General features: G+C 37.8%; 1 protein-coding gene across 2 annotated transcripts in view; it reads right to left on the reverse strand.

Annotated features, from left to right (window-relative positions):
- Positions 1-6,876: 6,876 nt before the first annotated feature.
- Positions 6,877-24,411, reverse strand: part of Vegfd (vascular endothelial growth factor D) — a 37,775-nt gene continuing 20,240 nt past the window's right edge. The window contains exons 2-7 of one of the 2 annotated variants that reach the window (XM_023719588.1): positions 22,928-23,135; positions 18,950-19,140; positions 15,560-15,708; positions 12,154-12,254; positions 8,062-8,257; positions 6,877-7,511 (exon numbers count right to left, since the gene is read on the reverse strand). In XM_023719588.1, coding sequence (XP_023575356.1) covers positions 7,385-7,511; positions 8,062-8,257; positions 12,154-12,254; positions 15,560-15,708; positions 18,950-19,140; positions 22,928-23,135 — 972 coding nt within the window. In that variant the 3' untranslated portion in view covers positions 6,877-7,384. Of the gene's footprint in view, positions 7,512-8,061; positions 8,258-12,153; positions 12,255-15,559; positions 15,709-18,949; positions 19,141-22,927; positions 23,139-24,411 lie in introns of both variants that reach the window. The other variant, XM_004635071.2, reaches the window with a different exon arrangement.

The following is a 24,411-nucleotide window of genomic DNA, read 5'->3' on the forward strand; positions in this document are numbered from 1 at the left end:
TCGCTACCCTGAATCACCAATCCGGGGCGTCCGCGCCCGAGCGCCGCGCCCCCGAGGCAGACAATCAAAAAGTGGCGCTTAGATCACGTGCAAGAGCGACGCTCAACCGTCCCAACCCCTTAGCGTGGGTTGCAGCGTCAGCGTGCATTTGCGCATGCCTAATGGGTGCTGCGGAAGATTGGGCGCAGTTGCCCTCTGGTTGCCTAGTTACAGCGTCGCTTTTCAGGAAGCCGGTTATCACCATGCTTGCTTCTGATTGGTGAGACTTGGGTGAGAAGACTACTAAAATCCAGGGTCATGGTGGCATTCTATTTAGAATTATCTGCCACAGCAGAACTGTGCTAGTTCTTGTCACCCTGCTAGGGTTGCTAATGCAGCATATAGAAATACACAAATTTTAGAAATCAAAGCAATGCAAAATGTAAAAATATGATCTTTGAATTTCATATAAGTATATCCTAAATATTGGAGATGTCACTAAAAAATTATTAGGAGTTTATTTGAAATTAAATTCAATGGCACATCTGTATTTTATCTGACAGCCCTGCACTCCGGGGCGGGGATCTGAAATATCTAGTCCCTCTCAAACTGGTTGGACTAGCTGCGGTGATGGATGGTTGGCTAGAAGGCTGAAGAATCAGAAGTAGGTTGATGATCCGTCACCTTTACAGCTGGCACTTGCAGTTACCCAACCCGCACTTTTGAGAGCCAATTCGTTCCTGAGAACCACCACCACTGTGACTAGCACGCATTTAGCACCTTGAATAAAACTATTACATCCTGAGAATTTAAGTTTTATTTTCCTGATGTTCTCTCCAAACCTCCAGAGATAATGAAATGCTTCCACTTTTGTATCTTTATAATATTTTGTCAATGAACAAAATTTACGTTTCCGCTTCTGTCCTGGGCACTGAGCATTAAAAAGTAAATAAATCATGATTCTGCCTAAGACTCGCAGTCTCATATGGCACACCACTGTATTTATACATGGCCATGGTCAGTTAAATCTTAAGTAACAATATCCACTTAAAGTTACTTTTTGAAAGTCAAAAGAAAGTTTTAGTAGCAGAACTGAGACAAGTCTAGTAACTCTACCTCAAGGTATGACCTGGCAATATGCCTTTAGGGAATTTTCTTAGAATCCACTAAAATTAGATGAAAATACTTAACACATGGTATTCTGATTACACATAATAAATGTCAATTTTTATCTCCCTTTTCATTTATATATGCAAATAAAAATGCATATGCAAATAATTTTGGATTGGAAAGGCAAAAAATATGTACTGACAGCCTCCCACCAATACAGAAGACACAATGCAGAGAAAATGTGGCATGAGCATTTCCCCAGTGGAACCAAGATGGAATCAAGGCACATGTAAATTATCCAGAATCAAAGGTAGGAAGTATAAGAGAAATACCAGAAAAACAATGGGGTACAGAGGCAAAGAGTCTTTCTATCTGGAGCATTTAGCTAGAGAAATAAGCAGAGAGTGTCTGTGCAACTCTTTAGAGCAAGATCATTTCATTAACGACGTGAACAAGGTACAGAGACAGGCCCTGGCTGTCCTATGAACATTACTGTGTAGATACACATGGGAAGAAATGGGGAAAATGTACACACAAGAAAAGGGTGGCATTTTTAGTGAAGGTTAGAGAGAAATAGTAGAGGATCCCACTGAAGGCAAACTTGATCTTGAGCCAGACATCCAGCCAGTATGATATTCTCAGTTAATATTTCAGAACTCTTCATTTCTCCTTCTGCTTCAAGTAGAAAAATGAGAATAAAATGAATATAAATGAGAAAAGCATATGTTTTATTTGGAATTTAGAAAAGACAAGTATGTCTATGTATCCCAAACAGAACCATAATGTGAAATGATGATCATGATGAAAGCCATATAGGCCTGGACACAGTGTGTGGCAACAGGAAAACCTGAACTAGGGTTCAGTAATAGAAATCATCAGGACTCCATGTGTGGCAAAAGACAGGAGCCAATCTCATGAGAAAATGTTACACTGGTGACCTTCAATAAAGCACTTGCCAATATTCACACCCTTGTCTAAATCCCTGTTACACTGACTCTAGGTTTTGGCCATGTGACTTGCATGTCCAATGGGACATCTGCAAGGACATGCCACAGAGATTTAGTGTGTTTATGGACTGAGTCATATCCTGCTGGCTCATTACCACTGAAAGCCCGTAATCATGCTATAAGTCTCAGGCAAGATGCTGAATGACGAAAAGTCACAAGGAGAGAGGCAAAAGAATGACAGGTCTTCTTGTGTGTTCAAGTGGCAGGTGAGTTCCCAGCTTAATTTGACCACTAAAATGACTTTAGCCTATACTATGTGAAGCATAAGAACCCTTTAACTGATCCTAACAGGTCACGAGTCATCTCAAGGCACTAAGTCATATGGTGGTTTGTTACACAGCAGCAGGTAACTAGGCCTCATTGCCTAACCATTTCCCCCACTTGCGAATGAAGAATGAAAGTTTGTGGCAGCAATCACTGCCTTTCTGCTTTCTGGAGCTGTAACTTTGTGACTAACCAAAGCCACACAATGTGATATGCCACTATCACTACTGGGGGAGAGAGAGAGAGAGAGAGAGAGAGAGAGAGAGAGAGAGAGAGAGAGAGAGAGAGAGAGAGAGAGAGAGATCTAATTCAAGATTAGCTTGTAAACCAAAATTCAAAAACACTGGAAGAGATATACTAAGACAACATACAAATCTAATAATGAAAGTTGAATTCACTCTTGAAGCAATAAAAATAATATGAAAGAGGGCCAGCAAGATAGCTCAGCAGACAAAGCGCCTGCTTAGGCAAGCGCAGGGACCAGGGTTCGATCCTTGGTCCCACATGCCGTGCCGGCCAGGATCAAATCTGGGCGTGGTGGTGCACATCTGTAATCCCAGCACTGGAGAGGCTGAAAACAGGAAGGTCACTGTGAGTCCAAGGTGCATAGTGAGATGCTGTGCCAAATACATAAAATGAAAATAATAATAATAATAATAATAATAATGGCAATAATATGAAAAAATTTAAATGGAAAATTGAAGCAAAAGCATGCAAAAATGAAACAAACATCATTATATAGAATTAATTAGAAATCTAATTTTTGTCTTTTTGAGACAGAGAATCACTATACAGTTCAGGCTGGCCTTGAGCTCACTTTATAGACCAGGAAGGCCTCAGAATCCTAACAGTCCTCCTGACTCAGCCTCCCGAATGCTGGGATTCCAGGTATGTACCAGCACACCCAGATTTCAATTAAAAATCTTGAACATAAGGTTAGCAATATTTTAGAAACTCGTTGCAGTGCAAAGAAGTTTAGGTCAGTTAAAACAAAAATTAGTAGAATGTAAAATAATATTGAGGAAATTACTTTTCTTCAGTGCAAGACATAAAGATGAAATGTCAAACCACAGTAGAAGTCTTTTCTATGGGAAATTACTCTAATCTCTGGAGGAAAAGAACATGAAAGAGTGGCACAGCTGGAGAAGAGACCAACTGGGCCATCTCCGTAGTTCTAAGGCCCTTTGAAATTCAAAGCCTAGTCTGCAGATCAGCAGTAGCAGGGGCAGCATGTGGGAACTTAAATGCACAGATTCACAGGCCCTACTCCAGATCTACTGAAGAAGAATCTACACTTTAACAAGTTACTGAGTGATTAAAATGCACATTAATATTTTAGAAGTATAGTTGTATCTTAGTGATGTTCCTCAAAGGCCTTAAAGCATATTGCCTATGTCACTCCCTTTGTGAAGTGTCTCAGACAATAGTTTAATTTTCATCCAACTCTGATGAAAATTATGATGCCTTATCCATTTCCCATCACACTGTTCTGGTTCTAGATTTATTATCCATCCTATCATATCAATACATTCTCTGCTTTGTGGCTTAAATAATCAAGACATCGGACATTGATGGAATTTACTGTTTGCTTTAAGCTCGTAGGGCTATGCATATATTTTTGCTTTTCAATGCTTTTCAACAGTTTACAGCTTACTTCCCAGGGATAAGAGCATGAAAAATATTGGGGTTTTTTAATGTGTTTATTATAGGGTCTACAGGATCTCACTACACAGATTGGATTCATAGTCATTCTCCTGTTTTCAGTCTCCCAAGCCCTGGGATTATAGGTGCATGCCACCAGGCCCAGTCTCAATTGCAGTCTCATTGAGCCCCAGAGGCAGGACCAGCACAACATGCCTGAGATCGAATCCTGGTCCTCGCATCTGTCTAAGCAGGCATTTTAATCTGCTGAGCTATCTGGCTGGCCTAGAAAAATATTCTTGAGCAATGACTAGGGAATTCTAGTAAAGCAATAGCCAGTTACTCCACCTTTACATTCAGTGATGAATTCCATTGTGACCCATCCCTAAGGATGCAAATACAGATGTCCTGGTGATTATTGGTACTTGAAGTAGTAGAGGGAGGGAGTTAGAAAAATGGAACCAGACAGTGAGCAAATTCGGTCATCCCAGGACTTCCCATGCTATTTTTGTCTAAATGACAATCAGGAAGCCAGAACCATTTCAAGGCAAAACATGGTTTTAGCACTGATACAAGGATTTAACATGTCAAGAACTTGTCAGAGGTTCCACATTCCTGGGGTTTGTCAGCTATCCTGCTTCTTTTCTTTGAAATAATGCCTTTGACTTTTTTTTTCTTTTTTTAGAGAAGGGTCTACAAGATGTTCAGGGTCTCACCACTAGATCGGACTCATAGTGATCCGTCTGTTTACAGCCTCCCAAGAGCTGGGATTATAGGTGTGCACCACCACGCCCAATCTCACTTGTGGTCTCAGCGTGCCCCCGGGGTGGGGCGAGCACCACAAGCGCAGGGATTGAACACCCAGCCCCTGCACCTGCTTGCAGGCTCTTTAATCCACTGAGCTATTTGGCTGGCCTGCCTTTGACTTATTGAGTATATTTTAGTGCTCCAGTTTTGATTTCACTCCTAGTAACTCAAGTGAAATGGTCAACTCTGAGATGTAAAGGAATGATATTATCATCTATATTTGACAAGTGGGAAATAAGGCTCAGTGAGGTTGATCACAAGAGCCTGTCCTTAAACTTAAATTTCTTCTCTTTATTAGGGATTCATCCTGTTTTACCAGCTAAGCACTACTGTATGGTGCTCGTTGTGTTGTGTTTTGCCCAAGATCTCAGAGAACTTAATGAAATGTCATGGGAGGAGGGGGTGTGGTAGAAACCTATTGAAATGGCAAAGCATTGAATGCTAAGTATGTTGTATAACTTCAATTAAAAATAAGTTGGGGGGCCAGGGAGATGGCTCAGTGGAATAAGCGCTTCCTTGGCAAGCGCAAGGGCCTGAGTTCAATCCCCGGTTCCACCAAAAAAAAAAAAAAAAAAGTTGGGGGCCATTTCAGAAACGTGATTAAAAATAATAAAACAAAGAAACCAAAGCTATTGACATCAAAGCAATGAAGTGAAGGGAGAGAACAGCAGCAGGAGAGGAGTGACTGGGTAATATATTCTTAGTCTCCTGTTGATGTGTGGATTATAGTGGTAACAGTTGCCTGGATTACTTTTCAGAGATTCGAGAGCTGCATTTGTTGAAACCACCATCTCTTTACTTGGGCTTGAAGAGGTGGCACCTGGATATGTGACTTTATACAGTCAGGAAGCCTAAAACTCCTTCCTTGGATTACACTAACACCACCATTTTCTGGACATGTGTCTGATGAAGACCACTGACTACATCACCTACAATCACATTTCACCTTGCTCCTTTATCACATAAATATGTCTAAAATCTACCTCTAGGGAGGTGAATTGGAGACTTAGCCCTCCCACTTCCACACTTGGCCACCTTTTGAACAAACTTTTCTTTTATAAAATTCATTGTTTAAATGATTGGTGTATTTTGTGGCAGGCAAAACAAGCCTGGTTCAGTAAGATGCCAGTGAGCAGGTGTAAGCAGTCTATCCCACTAGGGTAGAGACAAACAAAGGGTCAGAGGGCCTGAAGATACAGCCATCAGAGAACTTAGAAAGGGGAAATCCAGGAGCTGCTCAGGAGACCTACGCAAGGAAGCACAAAAACTTAGGTAAACATCCAACAGCGTTACATTTGTCTTTATCATTGTCTTTTTTCCTTGAGATTGCCTTGCTCCAGGGTTGTCTGGTCTGAGAAATTTGGGTTACAAAAAGTTGATAAATGCTATCTCTATCCATAAGAGAGTGGTGGTATAGTGAGGAGATAAATATAAACATTGCTATTTGCAAAACTGTGTGCTGAGTGCTGTAATAAATTGTGTGTATGTCTATGCAAGATACTACAGAGAGATTGATTTTTAAGATATTTGATAAATAATGCTGTTAATACTACTAAATCTGATATATCAAAATTTCAGCAAAGGCCATGCCACCAACAAATTGTATGTAGGGTTTCTTCAGAAGAAGGAAACAAAGAAAAAGATATATGTTTCCTTCCTGGGTAGCTATGAAACACAGAAGAATCATCTTTCCACAAGAGCTGACATATAAATGAGATTGAGAATTGAGCAAGTGTAGAAGCTTACAGCCAGAGGCACCAGAAGGAATGTAAACCCTTAAAGATCTCAAGGATACCAGTAGGCTCTCCTTTGTGTTGGGATGGAGGTCAAAAGCACAGTGTAATTCTCATGCTGTTTCGGTCACATTTACTTAACTTTGTTTAGAATCACAAACTTTCTAAGAAGTGTTATCTTGATTTCCCAAAACTGAAACCCAGCTTTGCTGGGCTCGTGTCTCCCCTGGTACCTCCCACTTCTAAATGCCTTTTCCTATTGCACTCATTTTTTTCTTTAGTATAATATGTAGAATAGAAACCTACTAAATAACACAAAATTTGATGACTTGCATAATGAATGATGTTTATTTCCTTTAAATACACTTAAATATGATATGTTAGACAGTAGTTCACTAAATTTGAACACTACAAGCTGGACAGAAATTAGAAAGTCAGTACTGACCATACAAATGAAATTCTTCATAAGAAAGAATCAGAATAAATCATGAGAGTCCCTCTTAGCAAAGGACTCAGAGACTACAGTTTTCCTCATTTGCTCTGAGTAATCAATCACATGACCCATTTCATTCCAGAGAAGATCCTTCTCATCCACCAAAATATGGGTTCCACAGATTCATTCCTCTCCACTGTGTGTTGTGCAAAGAGGCATTTGAAGCTACATCTGTCAACGAATCAGGAAATATCAGCTGGTGTTGGACTGAAGGTTGGTCTGTAGTCATTGTGGCACTATGAGAAATGATTTTTTTCTGTTACCTAAAGAGAAAGAAACAGTGACAGCAACCTGAAAAAGCAATATGCTGCTTAAAATGATAGGAATGAGGAGCTTGAAACAAAGGTGAATCAAGGATTCTCTTGACTGTGGAGCCCCTGTGTGGCCTTTTTCTCCTTTGGAAAGCAGCAGTGCTTTGCACATGCTGCTTTTCCACTTGCACATGTTCTGGTATGAAAAGGGCATCTGTCTTCACAGCTGTCACAAAAGAAAGTGAAAATGAGACTTTAGAATTCAAAGGAATAGCTGTTGATTAAGTCTTTAAAGGAAATTTTCAAGATATATATTTAAAATGTCAATATAAAACCCTGAGTAGAGATTCAAAATCTATTAAAGCTCAATCAATAATCTCAAAGTGTTCTATTCATCAATAAATTTCTCACTTATATTAATTATGTGATGTCTTCATCAAAGAAAAAGCAAACACATATGGATATGTACAGTGAGAGAGTGAATCAGAGTATGCTGATCTGAATCTCCACCCAGCCAAATGCTTTAAATCTCATCAATTTAGTTTTTGCTTAAGAATAATTAATTCATGGTAACAGACTGGATTTTCTTAATTTCATGATTTATCTTCCCTCTATATACTTTTACTTATTTCTCAGTTGCCAAACTTCTATTTTTTGTTAATAAGGGACTAGGGCACGCAGAAAAATAGCTTAATAAGGAGTCCCATGAAATCAAAATGGCATTTCCACTAACTATCAATGAGCAAAGTTAAGGTGAAAGTGGAAGAGTCTTTGACCTGCAGGTGTCTGGGTGGAATATTTTGTGCTTCTGGCAACAACTCTCCAAACTTTCTTTGCATTCGAAGCAACTGCAGTTTTCTGGGTGCTGGATTAGATCTCTGGGACATGGGGTTTTACAGACACACTCACAGCGATCTTCATCAAACTTCATGTGTGGCCCACAGAGAGCCGGTTCCTGGAGATGAGACAGGTCTAAACAGAAACACAGAAGTGTTGGCCGAATAGCTTATCCTGGATAATGTGATCACCAACGTTGAGTGAAGATTATGTACCATCCTAATATATCCTGAACTCATCAGGTCTCCTTTCCTATAGACTTGCACCCTTAATGTTTACACAGGAATGAAGGAAATTCATCTTTGATTTTGCAAGACAAACACAGAATTCTTGTGTTTCCTTAGGATTGTGATTACCAAAGAATCATCATCTGAATATTTCTAAGATATTTTTAGAGATTTTTTTACACTGACAATTGCTGAAAATGCACTTTTACAACCAAGCATTGACACTAAAATATAGGATGTCCAGCATTATAAGCCTAGTCATCCTGCAGGATTTTTCTATTTTTTAAGATTAAAAGCAGAGGGGCCGGGGAGATGGCTCAGTAGATTAAGCACTTGCCTGACAAGTGCAAGAGCCTGAGTTCAATCCCCGGTTCCGGGAAAAAAAAAAAAAAAGATTAAAAGCAGAGACACCCAGAAGTGTTGAAATTGCAAGAATATACCTCAAACTTCAAAAGGGTGACAAGAGTGATATAGTTCCTTAAGGTAGATCATTACACTGCTATAAGAAATCCAGCCACATTGATGAACTTGGGTTCCAAAGATATTAGCTGAACATACACTCAGCCAAAGAGGGTTCTGAGAAGTCTTTGACACTCTCAGCTGACAGATACTTTAAGAAGGTGAACAAGGCAGTTGGATAGCTCCTACTTCATGTCTAATGCTAACCAATAAATTGGAATTCATTGTAAAAATAATGAGACAGAAACTTTGCGAAAACTTGACCTGTCATTTGGTCACTCACAAAGGCCTTGGAGGAAAAGGCATGCTTCTTCTCCAAATCTGCTTCTTTCCCAGTTTACCTCATTTAGGAAATGACATGTCATTCTATACTCTGCTAGTCATCTTTTCCCTCTGATATCTTCCCCAGTGTCTTCAAGCTTGGCTGAGTACCTCATCCATATTTTTTTTAATGTACCAAAATAGCAATCTCGGGGCTGGGAAGATAGCTCAGTAGAATAATCACTTGCCTGGCAAGCACAAGGGTCCTGAGCTCAATCCCTGTGCATATTTCCATTTTGTCTCGTGTTGTTTCTTGCACTGATTACATTAGTCTGTTTACTCCTGTTTTTCCTCTTACGTAAAACACCCTGAAGGCTAGGAGCCAGGTCTTTTTCTTCTGGCATAAAATAGGCACTCAATAAACATCTGTTGGATTTATTTGGTGCAATAAGAAGGCTACTGAAACAGGCTGATGTGTGTAGACTCTGAAGAATCCTAGTCAGTATTTTTTTAAGATATTAGGTTAAACCACACCACATTCTTGCCAATTCTAACCACCAATAATGTACCAAAATAGCAATCTCGGGGCTGGGAAGATAGCTCAGTAGAATAATCACTTGCCTGGCAAGCACAAGGGTCCTGAGTTCAATCCCTGGTACCGAAAAAAAAAAAAAAAAAGAAAAAGCAATCTCATTATCATTCAATCTCATGTTTTTGATTGCTGTGTAACTGGTGATGTTTTAGAAATTATGTGGAATGGATATCTGGGAAGACATCATTCTGAGTTTTGTCAAGAGGATAAGGGTGAGCATTGTAAGCCATACACCAGTGAGGCAAATGTCACCTTGAGGTAAGAGACTAAATTGGTAGTTAAAAACAAAAACTCTTAGCAGATTTGCATTGATCACTAGATGGCAGCAGAAATCCACCCAGAATACTTCATGCAGGAATAACTTTATTCTTGGACGGCATGGCTGAGTAGACATGATGAACCTCTAGCATGTGGACATAAGAAGGCTGCTAGTTATCATTGAAAGCTTGAAAGGGGTCGCCATCCCTGTCTTAGGGAAATAGTCACCAAAGCATTGGTTGATCTTCAACAAATTATGTGACAGAGGCAGTCCTTACATCCTTCTGGGCAAGTTGAAAGGAGTAGAGCCCAGAGGCAGGTGAACTGGGTAGAGTAACAACTTATTGCAAGTGATTCACTGAATATTGAAGTTAATGTTGGGTTACCAAGGTTTTCCACCCTTGTTCCATGTATCAATCTTAACAATGAACTGAAGGAATTTTAAAAAATGAATTGTTGAAATTTGGATCTTGAGAATGGAAGAGACATATCAAATACTTTACAGAATTGAGGAATCCCCTTAGTTTTTCTCTTGCTTTTTGTTTGTTTTAACAATTTAGAACAAAGACCTGAATTTGATAATATGTAATTTAATTGAACTTGGATTCATTAACCCAACATGCACTCATCTGGTTAAGAGAAGCCATTGTAGAAACGGTAGTTGGCTTAACAGTTGCATAGATGTGTAGTGAGCACTAAGATTGATATATATCATTATGAGTTTGGTGGGGCCTTTGGAGAAATGAATGTGAATTTGGTCACATCAGGGAGTTATGGGAGATGAAAATTACAAATGATTGTGATTTAGTCTGTCCATGCCTCCCACTTCCATCATTTCTACAAATGAACAAATACAGTGATGCTCTGGGCTGTCGATTGAGGAAGCGCTGGGCCACATGTGGCTACTAAACATGAAATGGAGGAGTTATGATGTGCTGGAAGAGTGAGCACAAGTTCAATTCAAATGTGGAGCACAAGAAATATAGGTTATCTCATTAATAAGTTTTATATTGGTTCCAAGTTAAAATGATACTATCTTGACCTATTGTATTAAATAAAAGCCTGGTAGAATTAATTTCACATATTTCTAACTTTTAAATGTGAGCGATGTAAAGCATAAATAACACGTGTGACTCTCACTATATTCCATTGGATAGTCTGTTCTGGAGCAAGAAAGATTTAAATTCAATGTAGCGACAACAATTGGTGCCCTAAAGAATGGTGCTGCGTTGGTGGGTGAAGAATTTCCACATAACTGATGTATATTCCAGAAGAGGGTGGGGAAGGGTATAAAGGACATTCCATATCTGTGTGATCATCTGAACTACAACAACTTTACAGTTTACTTCCCACCCTGTGTTGAAATTTCCTGAAAATATTTAAAAGGGAGCTGAGAGAGAATTATAGGAAGTAGGTTGCACTTTACAATTTCTAAGATGGATTTCCTAGTGTCTTATTCTTACTATTCTTGCTTGAATATCAGTTTATAAACAAAATTCACATAATATTGCTCCTTATCATGTTTTTCTCTGTGAGGTTCTCTAAAATTCCCTAGGAAATTAATTCTAAAGGCATTCATGTTCAGCACCACACACTGTGCCACTGTGGATGACTTTGTAGCCAGGGTGAGAACCTATCTCACTGTCCTCCCAACTCTTCCTAGTACGGTAGCCATGTTTTGCTTTTATTTTACTCTAACTCCAGAAAATTTTCTTGTATTCACCATTTTTTTTTCAAATTATCAGTTTGTTTTCATGTGATGTATTTGAAGGAAACCAATTTCAAAATTGTTTTATAATCCTGTGAGACTTTTATATGAATGAGTTAGTAAACTGTGATTAGTGTTTGGTTCTGAAGTGGTTTTCATTACTGTTTAGCATCTTCGTTCTAAATCAGTACCATGAGGATACTCTGATCACAATCGGCTTTTCTTTGAGATTAAAAGGCACAGTGGTGCCTTGGTGGACTTACTGTGGGATCACAGTGCAGACCGCTCTAGATTCTGACTGTTTCCACCACCCTAAGCTGTGTGATCTTGAGGAAATTACTAAACATCTTGGAGTGCCAATCTTGTGATTACTAAGTTGAGCTAATAGTAGGGTTGTTGGGAAGAGAAACAAGTTAATATATATAAAGGATTATATAGTCCCTGATCACAGTAAGTACTCAATAATTTCATTTCTATTTTGCTATTTTTATAATAGCTATTATTATTTCACTGCTACTATCATTACCTTCCGTTCCAGCCAGTGGATTTTCCTCCTGTAAAATGCATTGACATTTGTTGTTGTCCCATAGCATGTCAATAGGACAAAGTTTCTTGGAATGGGGACAGCTGGGAAAAGAAAACAATGAACCAAATTTCAAAGCTTTAAAGAGTGACCATAATTTTGGAACATGAAATGTCTGAAAGAATAGTTAAGATTCTAAAATTTTTATTGTTTTTAAAATTGCAATTATAAGACAAAAGGTATTCAACAGTGGTTGTTATATTGTACATTGCTTTCTTTGATGTAGTTGCTCAGATTATAGATATTAGCATCTAAAATTAGTCAAAGTAAAATTTTTATTTTATTTTATTTTATTATTTTCTTACAAAAATGCATTCCAGATACACTGAAGTTTTATTAAGACAAAGCAGCAAGTCTCAAAATAAAACTGGTATTTTATAATACTGAAACCAATTTTATTTTTTTAATTTGTGAATAGTTTTATTTTTTATGTCTTTCCTTCATAGTTTTATTTTTTATTCTTTTTTGGGTTTATTTATTTATTTATTTTTATTGAGAAATAAATATGAATGAGACAGTTTCACAGCTGATTAATAGGACAGTTTTATACAGATGAATTTACTTTTTGTAATACAGATGAATTTACTTTTTGTAACTGTGTATTCAAACTGGTTAAGATAGATACATAGTTACATTCTTTATGAATAGAGGGATTTGTTGTAATTGTGTTTGTAAATAGGATTTCAAGTCCACATCTTGTACAGCAATTAACCACTAGGAAGAATGTATGCAATGTGTTAATTATTGAAACTTTCCTACCTAATTTTTTTGAAACTTTCTCATTGCTATTTGTTTGTCAATAAAATTATGGAAAAAATAGGACAGTTTTGATAGTCAATACACTGTACATTGTTATCTTCTTAGTGTTTATCCATAGTACAAGAAGCAGACAGGATATTCTGTCCAAACACTGTTAGTACACCTCTTTCTTCTCATTGAATTAAGCAAAAGTAGCTGTAAATTTATCCTAACTATTTTGTATATATAAATACAAGATGATCTTTCCTTTGTATCCTTTTATTTTTGTCCTGTCAGAGGTGACTATTCTATTGGCATCTAAATACTATAGGTGTTTGAATTCAACTAAACAATCTAACACTGTCTAGCAGTCTATAATATTAGTGGGTTATCCTCAGAAGTTATTGACTTGAGCCTTTTACAGCTCATTGTATTAATATGGCTTTACTTTATATACCTCGCTTTTATACTTTTTTGCTGGATGGTTAAGACCAAGATATAGCAAGACCTATATAACAAGAAATGTAACTTTTGTATCTGATAAGTTCACCCAAGTACTCTCAGGATTTATCCTGTAGCCCTGTACCACACTTTGCAGATGCTTTTGTCAGTGTCTGACATGAGGATGAGTCACGGCCATTGCTTGACCAATTTACTCTCTGTGAAAGCTTGAGAAAATGTTTTTTCTCTCCATGTGACTCTCCCCAGGCTCACTAAAGTAAAAATTTTAAACAGTAATTGCTACCTTCAAAAATTGGTAGAGATTAGGAGTACAATTATCTTAGCTTTCCTGTGTATATACTTACATGATTTTTCCCTTCTTTTAAAAAAATGTGTATTGTTTCTAATGTCTTATTGAAAGAAAGAGTTAATGTTCAGTAGTTTGGGCCTGGGAGATATCTCGGTAGAATAAGCACTTACCTGGCAAGAGTGAGGTCCTGAGTTCAATCCCTGGTACCGCAAAAAAAAAAAAAAACCTCCAAAAAATATAATAATATTGTTCAGTTGTTTGATTGGTCTTGCATGCCACATCTGGCAATCTGAGCATCAAATTTGATGATATAAATGTGTGGTATAACAACTACTGTTAATTTTCTATTCCTATTTTTAAATATCATACCATTTTAATTTTATGTTGCCTTGTTTTTGTCTTTGTCATTATTTTTTTCTTTAAAATAAAAATAACATTGCAGTTAGATAGGGAGAATAAATGGGATCTTCCCTGTTGGATGACATAGTGATTAGGGTTAATAAAAATGGACTATAGATTTCAAAATTCTCACACTACAGTTCAAATGTTCTCGCCACAAAATGTAATTATGCATTAACAGTTAATATTTTAGGGCACTTAATTACATATATGACCTGCATCGGATTAGATCACAATTATGTAAGTATAAATATTCTGTTGGGAAACATTCAGAAACCAAACTGTAATTTAGGAAAGTTATTAATCTCTTTAAAAAATGAGTGATAAAATTATATAAATTACAGCTGTCAACAGTTTAGTTACCAAAATCAATTATGGTTCTGAGACAGCGTCTAAGATTATTTCCTTTCACACAGAGATAAGTGCATAAGCCTGGGCAACAGGGCTACCTTAAAAGCAAATTCTCTGCTCTATAAACTTGTTTTCCTGTTGGGGAGGTGTCTATCTTCTGGGCTTAGTGTTACCAACATGTGATCACAAGTTGGCTCTTCTAGTCAATACTCATACGCTACCTTTATTGCATTATTCAGTATTTGTAACTTGTCCTTCCTCTATGTCCAATTATCTTTCTTTCTTTCTTTCTTTCTTTCTTTCTTTCTTTCTTTCTTTCTTTCTTTCTTTCTTTCTTTCCTTCCTTCCTTCCTTCCTTCCTTCTTTCTTTCTTTCTTTCTTTCTTTCTTTCTTTCTTTCTTTCTTTCTTTCTTTCTTCTTTTTTTCAGTACCGGGGATCAAACTCAGGCCCTTGTGTTTGCCAGGCAAGCCCTTATTCCACTGAGCCATCTCCCTGACCCCTTCTTACTTTCTTGCCTTGATATTTAGCTTTGCTTTCAGAACATATTATCTCATACTCTGTCTTATAAACAATCGCAAAATTAATCTCAGTAAAATTTTACAGTCCAGCTAATTTGAATTCATTTTGATTTTAAGTGGGAATTTTCTGTTTGTTTAACTTTAGGGAGAAAAGTTAGAGTTGCAAAACTCATATACTGATGGTTTTGTCCTTTCCTAGTGATTCTTAAAAATCCTTTTAAAATATCTTTCTTCTCATTTCAAGACACAAACATACATGACCTGAAATTGGCCTTATTTAATGCTTATTCTGGAATGAAGGGATATGTGTTAAATTGGAAGCTGAAGCTATTGGACTTCTTGTATTAGGAAGAAACTTGAAAGAACAAAGGTGTCTTACAAGGAGACATGGCGAGTTAATTATCAGCGAACTTTTTAGTGCTTTCATCATATACATCTAATACATCTAATACTGATAACTGCTAAACAGTTATCAGTACATCTGGTTCTGAAAGTTAAAAGCGAAGTGGTGACTACGATTAAGAAAGTATTCTCAAAAACCATTTGGGAAAAAGGTAAGAACAAGTATAATAGAGTGCAAGAAATGCTTACGGATCTTCCTCGGGGATCTGGATGGATCTTCTAATGATTGAATATGAATGCTGGGGGGCTGTGGGCAAGCACTTACAACCTGTATGGTTGGCAACTTTAACAGACACTAATTCAGGTACTGATGTCAAAGGCACTGATATTTCAAAGAGCTATAGGAGGAAAAAAAGGAACCATAGTGAACGCACAGGTTATTTTGTACCTTTTTTTTTTAACTTCCATAGTCTGAACGTTTCCCATGTCATTTGCAGTGACATTAGAAAATTTATTCATTAAGAGTGAAACTACTCACGATAAGGGTCCATAGAATGCTAGGCTGGCAGTCAAGAGACAAGGTGCCTAAGAAGCTTATGAAAGGTCTACTTTTTTTCTTTTTTCAAACTCCTGTCTTTGTGTCATTGGTACTTCTGTAAAATGCTAGTGTTGGTCCCTGCTCTTACTTTAAATTTGAGTATAAATTGTAGTGATTAAATGGGATTAAAACTATGAAAACTCTTTGGGATCTTGGTGAATTAAATTATTATTCAGACTACCAGTTCTTTCTTACGCCATCTCTATTGAATACATATATTTTCCTGCCTGTTAACTTTGAACTTGGTAGTGTCACTTGCTTTGGGCAATGGGATGTTAGTAGACATGAAACAAGTACAAACTGGAACTGAGCTTGCGTTGTGGGATTTGTTTTCTCCTGTCTGTTCTGTAGTCATAGGAAGAAAATGATCTGGAAGTCTTGCTGGTCCAAAAGATGAGAAACACAAGAAGCAGACCTGGACTTACAAGTCAAGCTCAGCTGGGCCCACTCTAAACTTCTGAACACCAGATGTAAGAGTAGAATAGCTCATTGTTTGAAGCCACTGAGTTTTAGGGCATTTGTTGCATAACATTGTGTATTAATAGTTGACATGAGATCATCATGCCTCCAAAGCAGAGCTAACGTGTACATCATTTTTGCTATGTTTCTACATGCCAGGCCCTATTGTATGCACTTGTATGTGATTTACCTCTTATAAAAACATTATGGAGTGGGTTTCTTTTTATGCTCATCCAGATGAAGAAACTGATGCACAGAGATTATGTAACTTTCTGGAGTGGGTGCTTGATGATATGTGGATGAACTTAAGTGTGAGACACTGTCCCATTCATCATTCCATGTGGTCCCTACTAGAGCATTCATCTATCACTTTGCTTGTAAGAGTTAGTTGACATAGCTGACTTTGGGGTGAGAGGTATATTTTTAAAAGCACTATTAAAATGTTCACATAAGCATGTTTAGAAGGAAAAACTGCTGGACACTTACACTTAAGTACATTCTTTAAAACTAATCATTTGTTGAGTACAGCAGTCAAAGCAAAGTTTTCAGCTATCTACTAAGTGGAAACAATCCATTAAGACTGTGTTTCTTCTGACCTCTCAACATGTAATGGAACTTCCATGAGACTAAGACAGTGCTTTTAGGGTGTTTACTTTGCATAAACTTTGTCTTCTTGCACAACTCTTCAGCTACTCTCTGGGGAATAACATGATCATGAACTAAACATTCTTTCATTATGCAAGTTTTGTTTTACTAACACTTGATATTTAGCCACACTTATGTCATTCTTTTTCTAATTGTAAAATAACAGAGGTCAGATTTTTCGCAAGTTTAGAGCAGTTAATACTTTAATTTGTTTCACCTCCTTTTTTCAATTGTTTCTCCTTTTTGTCTTAATTTCTTTTTAAAAAAAATTTATGTATTTAATACAGAGTCTACAGGGTCTCACTATGTAGATAAGACTCATAGCGATCCTCCTGTTTTCAGCCTCCCAAGTGCTGGGATTACAGGTGTGCACCCCACACCCAGTCTCAGTCCCGCCTCAGCACGTTGCAGAGGGTGCCACTGGCACTGCAGGTGGGGAATCGAACGTCTACTGAGCGATCTGGTCAGCCCTGGTCTTCTTAATTTCTTATATATTTCTTTCTTCTTCCAATTTTACATGGATGTCTCTGGTAATAGGAATAACTGGTTGGAAGGCAACACTGTGTATGACAAAAAATACTGTGAAATTCATATTACCTTGTTAAGTGAAAATCTGTGTCACTTGTAATTGTTTCTGTTTTATTTCTAATTTGTACTCTTTAAAAAAATAAAAATAGATAAATAAAAGGATTTAGAAAAGAAACTTCTGTTTAAAGAATATTTTAGATGGTGAGGAATGAATTTAAAGATCTGTTAATAAAATATATCACTACTAAGAAAATTACCTAACATGGGTATATTTGCCACATTTGCAATTTTATTGAAATACTTTCTAGCATGAGGAGAATAGATTATATAGGTGAAGATGACAAATTAAATGAATATATCAATATGCAGCCGATTTGCAATATAAACCAAAAGGAATGAAGTTTTACTTAGAGCTGTTTTTGTTTTTGTTCTTTGGGGCAGTGCTGGGGATTAAGCCCAGAGCCTTCATGCTGAGCAACAACCCCTATGTTTTGTTTTTGTTTTTGTTTTGAGAAGGGACCTGCTAAATTGTTGAATTGGCTGTGCTTAAACTTGAGAATTTATGATCTGGCTGCATTAGCCTCTCCAAATGCCCAGTGATTTGCAGCTTTTTAGTAATGTTTTCCTAAGTTTGTTATTATGGCTTTAATATGCAACATTTACTACATGTTACAACAATGTGGTAGCCATAGAAAGGAAAACTTACGCACCGGCTGAAGGAGACTTGCTCCTTTGCTCCTCCAGAGTTGCTATCTTCCCTCCCAGGCTCTGTGCTCCAGGTCACAAGCCTCCATGGTCTGCTTTTCCAGGCCTCTTCCCTCTCCCAGCACCTGCCCCATTGCCTACGGGCTAAGGGCTGATAGCAGCCAGCCCAGCATCACTCCATTCCCCTTTCCCTCTGAGCTGCACCCTTCTCAGGCCTTATGAATTTAAGGGTGGGAACAGCTCCCCTAATGTTGCTAGTCACAGGGGCTTCACCATTCCTTTCTTCTCTCCCCAGCTCTGTCTATACACTTCATCAAACTTTCCTTAGTCATGCCCTTTTAGCAACACAGAGCCTATCAGATACACAGCCTTCATTCCTTTTAACATCCTGTTATAGTAACTTCCACGTGTCTTTCGGATTCTTGACATTATACAATCAGAGACACTAATGAGCCCAGACTCTGAAGGCCAACAGATTTGGCTTAGCATCTAAGTGCTGCCATTTGCCAACTGTGCAACTTTAGACAAATAATTTACCTCTCTGAGCCTGTTTCTTCTCCAACAAAGGTTAGGATGCCTTGTTTGGGATTGAGATGATGCACATAAGGCCCTGGACACAGTGCTTGGCAATAAGGTCCATGATATCTGCCAATGCCACCATTACCAGGGCACTGGAAAGGGTGCACCTATTGATGTGTTCATACCTGTTTGGAAACATAGGAGGTGCTCGTGTTGGCACAGATGAGGCCCTCTTCATTGCAGCAGCCACCACAACGAAACACAGTCACGCAGGGGGGCTTGAAGAATGTGTTTGTAGTCCTCCCCAGTTCACCGGCCACTTCCACGCATGTCTCTCTGGGCATGCACTGGGTTCTTTGCCACTCCTCATCTATAACTACAGAAAGGAAGTCCATGGGGGTCAGTAGATAGAAGAGCCCTGACATGTGGCCATGTGGCAGGGTGCTTGACGTAGACATTTTTTGTGCCTTTATTGCAGTTATTTTGAGAAGCTTTTTCCCCCCAGGTGCTGGGGCTGGATCCTAGGATCTTACACATGCTAGGCAAGCATGCTACCACTGAGCTACATCTCAAGACCTGTTGATTTGCTTTTTAATCAAAGATTGTGGGAGAGTAAAACCAAAGTTTGTGTTCGTCCCCATTTATGCTGTACTTGCCTACAATATTTCATTTCCCTTAGGGAAAGGACATCGTGTTCTGTACATAATCACATTAGATCCATCTGGAGCAGCTGACTAATAAGAAACTGAGTGGAAGGATGTAAAGAAATAGCATGTAAATGTTATTTAGCAAGTGATTCACAGGATACAGCTGGATAGTGTTTTGCCTCCTTGAAGCCAGGTGTGGATACGTTTTAGCACCATCAAGAAATATGTTTCTGTTTAAATATCTCTAGTAGGACTTAAACCTGGCAAGCACATGAATGGACATTAAAGTAGAAGCAATCTTGCTCCAAATCAGTTTTCTCATTTTCAAGTACCTGATACTGATGTTTATACAAAATGATGAAATAAGCCCATTCATTTTTATGTTAAGGAGCAATGTTTTGGGCATAGCTAATTTGATATAAACAAGAAAAAGAGAAACAAGCCTCCAGGAATAAAAAAAAATTATATACTTTCTTGTAAAGCAGTGCTTGATTTTTCTCTAAGAATTTTTTTTTTCAAAGTTAGATTTTGCCACTGATATTCAATGTCACATAGCCTTCCTATGGCTGTTTTGTTTGTTTGGGGGGAAGATTGCATTTTATAATAAAGAGAACATTTAAATTTTCAGCTTTCCATGAATGAAACTTTAGACTTTATGTTAGGGGATTGGTAAAATCCTCTTGTGGTGGGCAGCTTCAAAACAGACCTCCCAGCAACTCCCCACCTTCTTGGTGGTCATACCCTGCATGATCTCCTTCCCTTCTGTATAGACAGAACTTCATATCCCTCTTCCTATGAAGAGAGTACACAAGAGCTAGTGGGATGCCACACGCATGGTCAGATTAAAAACGATTGCAGTCCTCTTCTCTCGTCCCTGCTTGCAGTCTTTCATGAAGCAAGCATATTAGAAAGGTGCACACAGCAAGAAACAAAAGGAGGTCTCTAGGCACAACAGCCAGTGAAGAACTGGGGCCTTCAGCCCAAGAGCCTGTGAGGAAGTGAGTCCCACAAAGCAACTACTGAATGAACCTGGAAGCACAGTCTACTTCAACTGAGCCTTGAGATGCCTGTTGGCCAAACTGACATCTTGATCAACGCTTCCAGCAAAACCCATCTAAGTATATTTTGGAGCCACGGAAATTGTGTATGCAAAAAATTATTTGGTTTAAGCAGTTAAATTTAGTGCTAATAGTATATAGTAATAAAAAATTGTCCATTTTTAACCCTATCCTGAAAAATCTGAATTGATCCCTCCCCAGATTATTCTGAGTTTTCATGTATGTGAACATATTTCCACTAGAAGGGACAGGGGGACTTCTGCTGGAAGTATGTATTGCTTGAGTTCTGACTCTAGTTTCTATTCCCTTAAAATATTTTTATGTGTTCTTTTTCCTTTTAGACTTTTAACCTCGATTTCCCCCATATGTTGCTTGTCCAATTATCAAAAATGGAAAGGACAATGTTTCACTGGCTGAGGAGCACTGCATATACAACATACTTTACCAACTTTTAGAAAATATTAGAAATCTTCTACACTGATATATCTTTATAAAATTCTTGATAATTAATATTTACATAAAGAATCTGAAGGCTGTACACATAAGATAAATTACTCAATTAAGTGTTAATCAGAGCATTATTTAATTCACTGCTAGTCATGACATTTTGAAAAGTAAATAATGAGCTTATGAAAATATTTTTTAAAACATTACTTAAATGTTGAATTCCATTTGCTTGCGCTTTTTTAAAAACTAAGTTTTGAAAGTTGAAGAGGTAAGATTTTTCATCAAAGTTGCAAACAATTACGAGCAATGAGTCTGCGTAAAGGCTTCATAATTTTGCTGCTCTCTACCACCACCCAGGGAACTACTGCAATCCGTGAGGGTGAGTTGTAACACACTGCAATTAGTGTAACACACTCATTTGATTATTTACTGCTTGTCACATAGTAAATCAGTTCAGCTAACAATTCACATAACTGGAAAAGAAGTTTTGGAGTCTGAAAAATCCCCTAAATTTTTATGATTTCCTCCTTAGAAAACATCAACATCACTGACTTAAAAGTCACTCAGACTTGGTTTGATGGTAATACTTGTGTTCCCAGAATATATCCAAGCTGACCTCAGGTCTTTAGGTAAGTAATCTGATTAAGGCCCTTTATCTCTAGAGGAGGTATTGACATCTTTATTTTTAGAAAGTTCATGTTAAGTCGCCATGCAGAAACAACTAGAGCCTCAAATGCTTACCTTGGTTCACATCATCACAACTCACTGAGACACAGCCCTGCATATGAACACAAAGAATCTTCCTCCCGCTTCTGCTCAGCATGCTGCTCAAGCGTCACCCACCCCCACATCTAGGCGCAGGTTTCTCCACAGCCAACAGAGGCCTGGGCAGTGTCATCATTATTTTTGCACATGGGGGAAAGCAACAACTTTGGATAGAAAAACATGATATTTCTGATTTAGTGGTCAGTTAAAATTATGTAATAGGTAAGTAATCATTTGCTAGGTGATCATGTTATTCAAATATATGATGCCAGATGAACCAAGCAAGAAGTAGCTTCTTCTGTTCTCTCAACGTGTCATCAAAAAGTTATAATGCCTAATCAGGGTCCACACAACTGTATTTGGAAGACATTTCACACCTAATGGCTCAGTACATACATAAAACGTATTTTAATTAGGAAACTCCATACCTCACTAGGAAACAATCACTCTCTCTATTTCAAATTGCCATTATTCTCCAGTATCCTGAGACTAGTTTCAAGATTCTCCATAGATAGAGAAGTCTTCAAGTGCCCAAGAATCTTATTAAAAATGGGGTGATACTTACATATAACTAATGCATGTCTGTAGACAATTTATAATACCTAATACAGCGTCAGGGTTGTGGGTCAAATCCACAGGTGCAGGAAGTACAGGTATGGAGACTCAGATATGTGTCATTTTCTCATCCAGAGTTCTCATTATTTTCTTTAGAATATACTACTCCTTCAGTATTATCCTATGAAAGCCGGTATCTATTGTTATGACCCAGCTTCCAACGTATACTTTTCACTTTTGCTAAAAAATCACAGAATTTCATACAAACAAAGAAAGCTGTACTGACTCTATCAGTTCTTTATCGAGATATATGTGGCAGCAGAATGATTCTTGTTGATCAAGTCCCAGATTGTTTTATTTCTTAAGTGAACACAGGTTTTTTTTTTCTGTTAAGAATGGTCTTTCTAGGTTTGTTTTGCCCTCATATCACTGACTTAAATTTATTTCTATATTTTGAAGTGTTCTTTTGTGTTGGTTTTAGTTCTGAAAAGCCTATTGAATATATTTTCTCTGGAACAAAAATTTCTTTCAAAAATCAGGATTCTCTATTAAATGAAAGCTATGAAATCAGAGACCCTCTCTAATTCTCCCTCTGAAGTGTGCCTCCCTTGCTCAGTCTTTTGGAAGGAACTGGTACATTTGTCATGATCCAATAAAGACAAAGAATTTGCATCTAGCCCCCCACACCTACCTTTCAATGTTTCAATGTCATAGTAAGTTGCAGCAAACCTTGTGGAGCGATGAGATGCTGAGCGAGAGTCCACACTGGGGAAACTTTTCAGCTTCAGCCGGCATCTCCACAGCTTCCAGTCCTCGGAGTGTGTGATTCGCAGTAGTTCCTCCAAACTTGAAGCAGCCCTAATCTGCTGTTCAGACCATTCTATCAGGGACCGAGAGAATTGCTTAAAAGAAAACCCAATGAAAAGCAAGTTACTAAATTTGACTTGATAGCTTTCATTTCTAACACTTAAAAATGTAAATAGATATACACAGAAATTAGAATGATTACTCAAATATACCACAATCCTTAGGAAAAATGACAACTAGCAAGTTCCATCCACATTCTGCTTAATTTATGATTGAATCAGAGGATATGCTTTTTTATGGGTGCTCAGAACTTTTACAAAGGATACTGTAGTAAATTGAACAGTCGGGTTCAAATGCTGTGTCCATCCTCTAACCCCTAGAACCTGTGAACGATACGTGATTTGGGACAAGGACCTGTGCAGAAGGATGGAGGATGCTGAGATAAGATTATCCATTAAATCTTATGACCCTAAATCCAATGACAAAAGGCATTTTGTAAGAGACAGAGGAGGAGACACCAACAGAGCAGAGAAAATTAGAAGATAAATGCAGAAATTAATTTATACAGCAAGAAGCCAGGGATTACCTGGAGCCACAAGGGCTAAAAGAAGCAAGGAAATGAAGCTCTCTGAGTTTCATACCTTAACTGTGGATTTTTGCCTGTTATTTTAAACCACAATGATTGATGTGATTTGTTATACCAGCCACAAGAAAGTAATACAAATTGATTGATACTACTTGTGTGATAGTGACAAGTGATAATGTCTCCAACTCTATTTTTGGGTTGGGAAATTTATACACAAAGTCCTGGAAACCCAACCCATAATCATGCAAGAAAGAAAAGTTCAGGGACCCTGGTGACCAGAATCCCCCACATCTTTTTTTCTTTCTTTCCCTTTCTTTCTCTTTCTTTCTTTCTTTCTTTCTTTCTTTCTTTCTTTCTTTCTTTCTTTCTTTCTTTCTTTCTTTTAACTCAGGACCTTGCAATTGCCAGGCAGGCACTTATTCACCTGAGCTATCTCCCTGGCCCCCTTTTTGTTCTTTTAAAACATATTCATTCTCTATTTCAAAAACATGAAATTTTGGGGGGGTTTAGGTTGAAAATTCGCTTTCTCAGTTTCATGGGCTATATTGGCTGCTACATGCAACTGTATTGGATGGATTTAGACAAGAAGAATCAACAGAAGATTTTCAGTATATAACTTCTTTTTCAAAATTGGGGTCTTGATTATATAAATAATATCTATACACAATGAAATATTACATTATCAGCAGAACTAATGGTATAGAAATATTGGAGCAGAATGAGTTATGAGTCTCCCAGGAATGTACTAGAGAAATAATAAGTTGTCTAGGGTGAAGGATTTT

This window comes from Octodon degus, unplaced genomic scaffold, assembly GCF_000260255.1.
Source record: "Octodon degus isolate 3935 unplaced genomic scaffold, OctDeg1.0 scaffold00069, whole genome shotgun sequence".
Lineage (NCBI taxonomy): Eukaryota > Metazoa > Chordata > Mammalia > Rodentia > Octodontidae > Octodon > Octodon degus.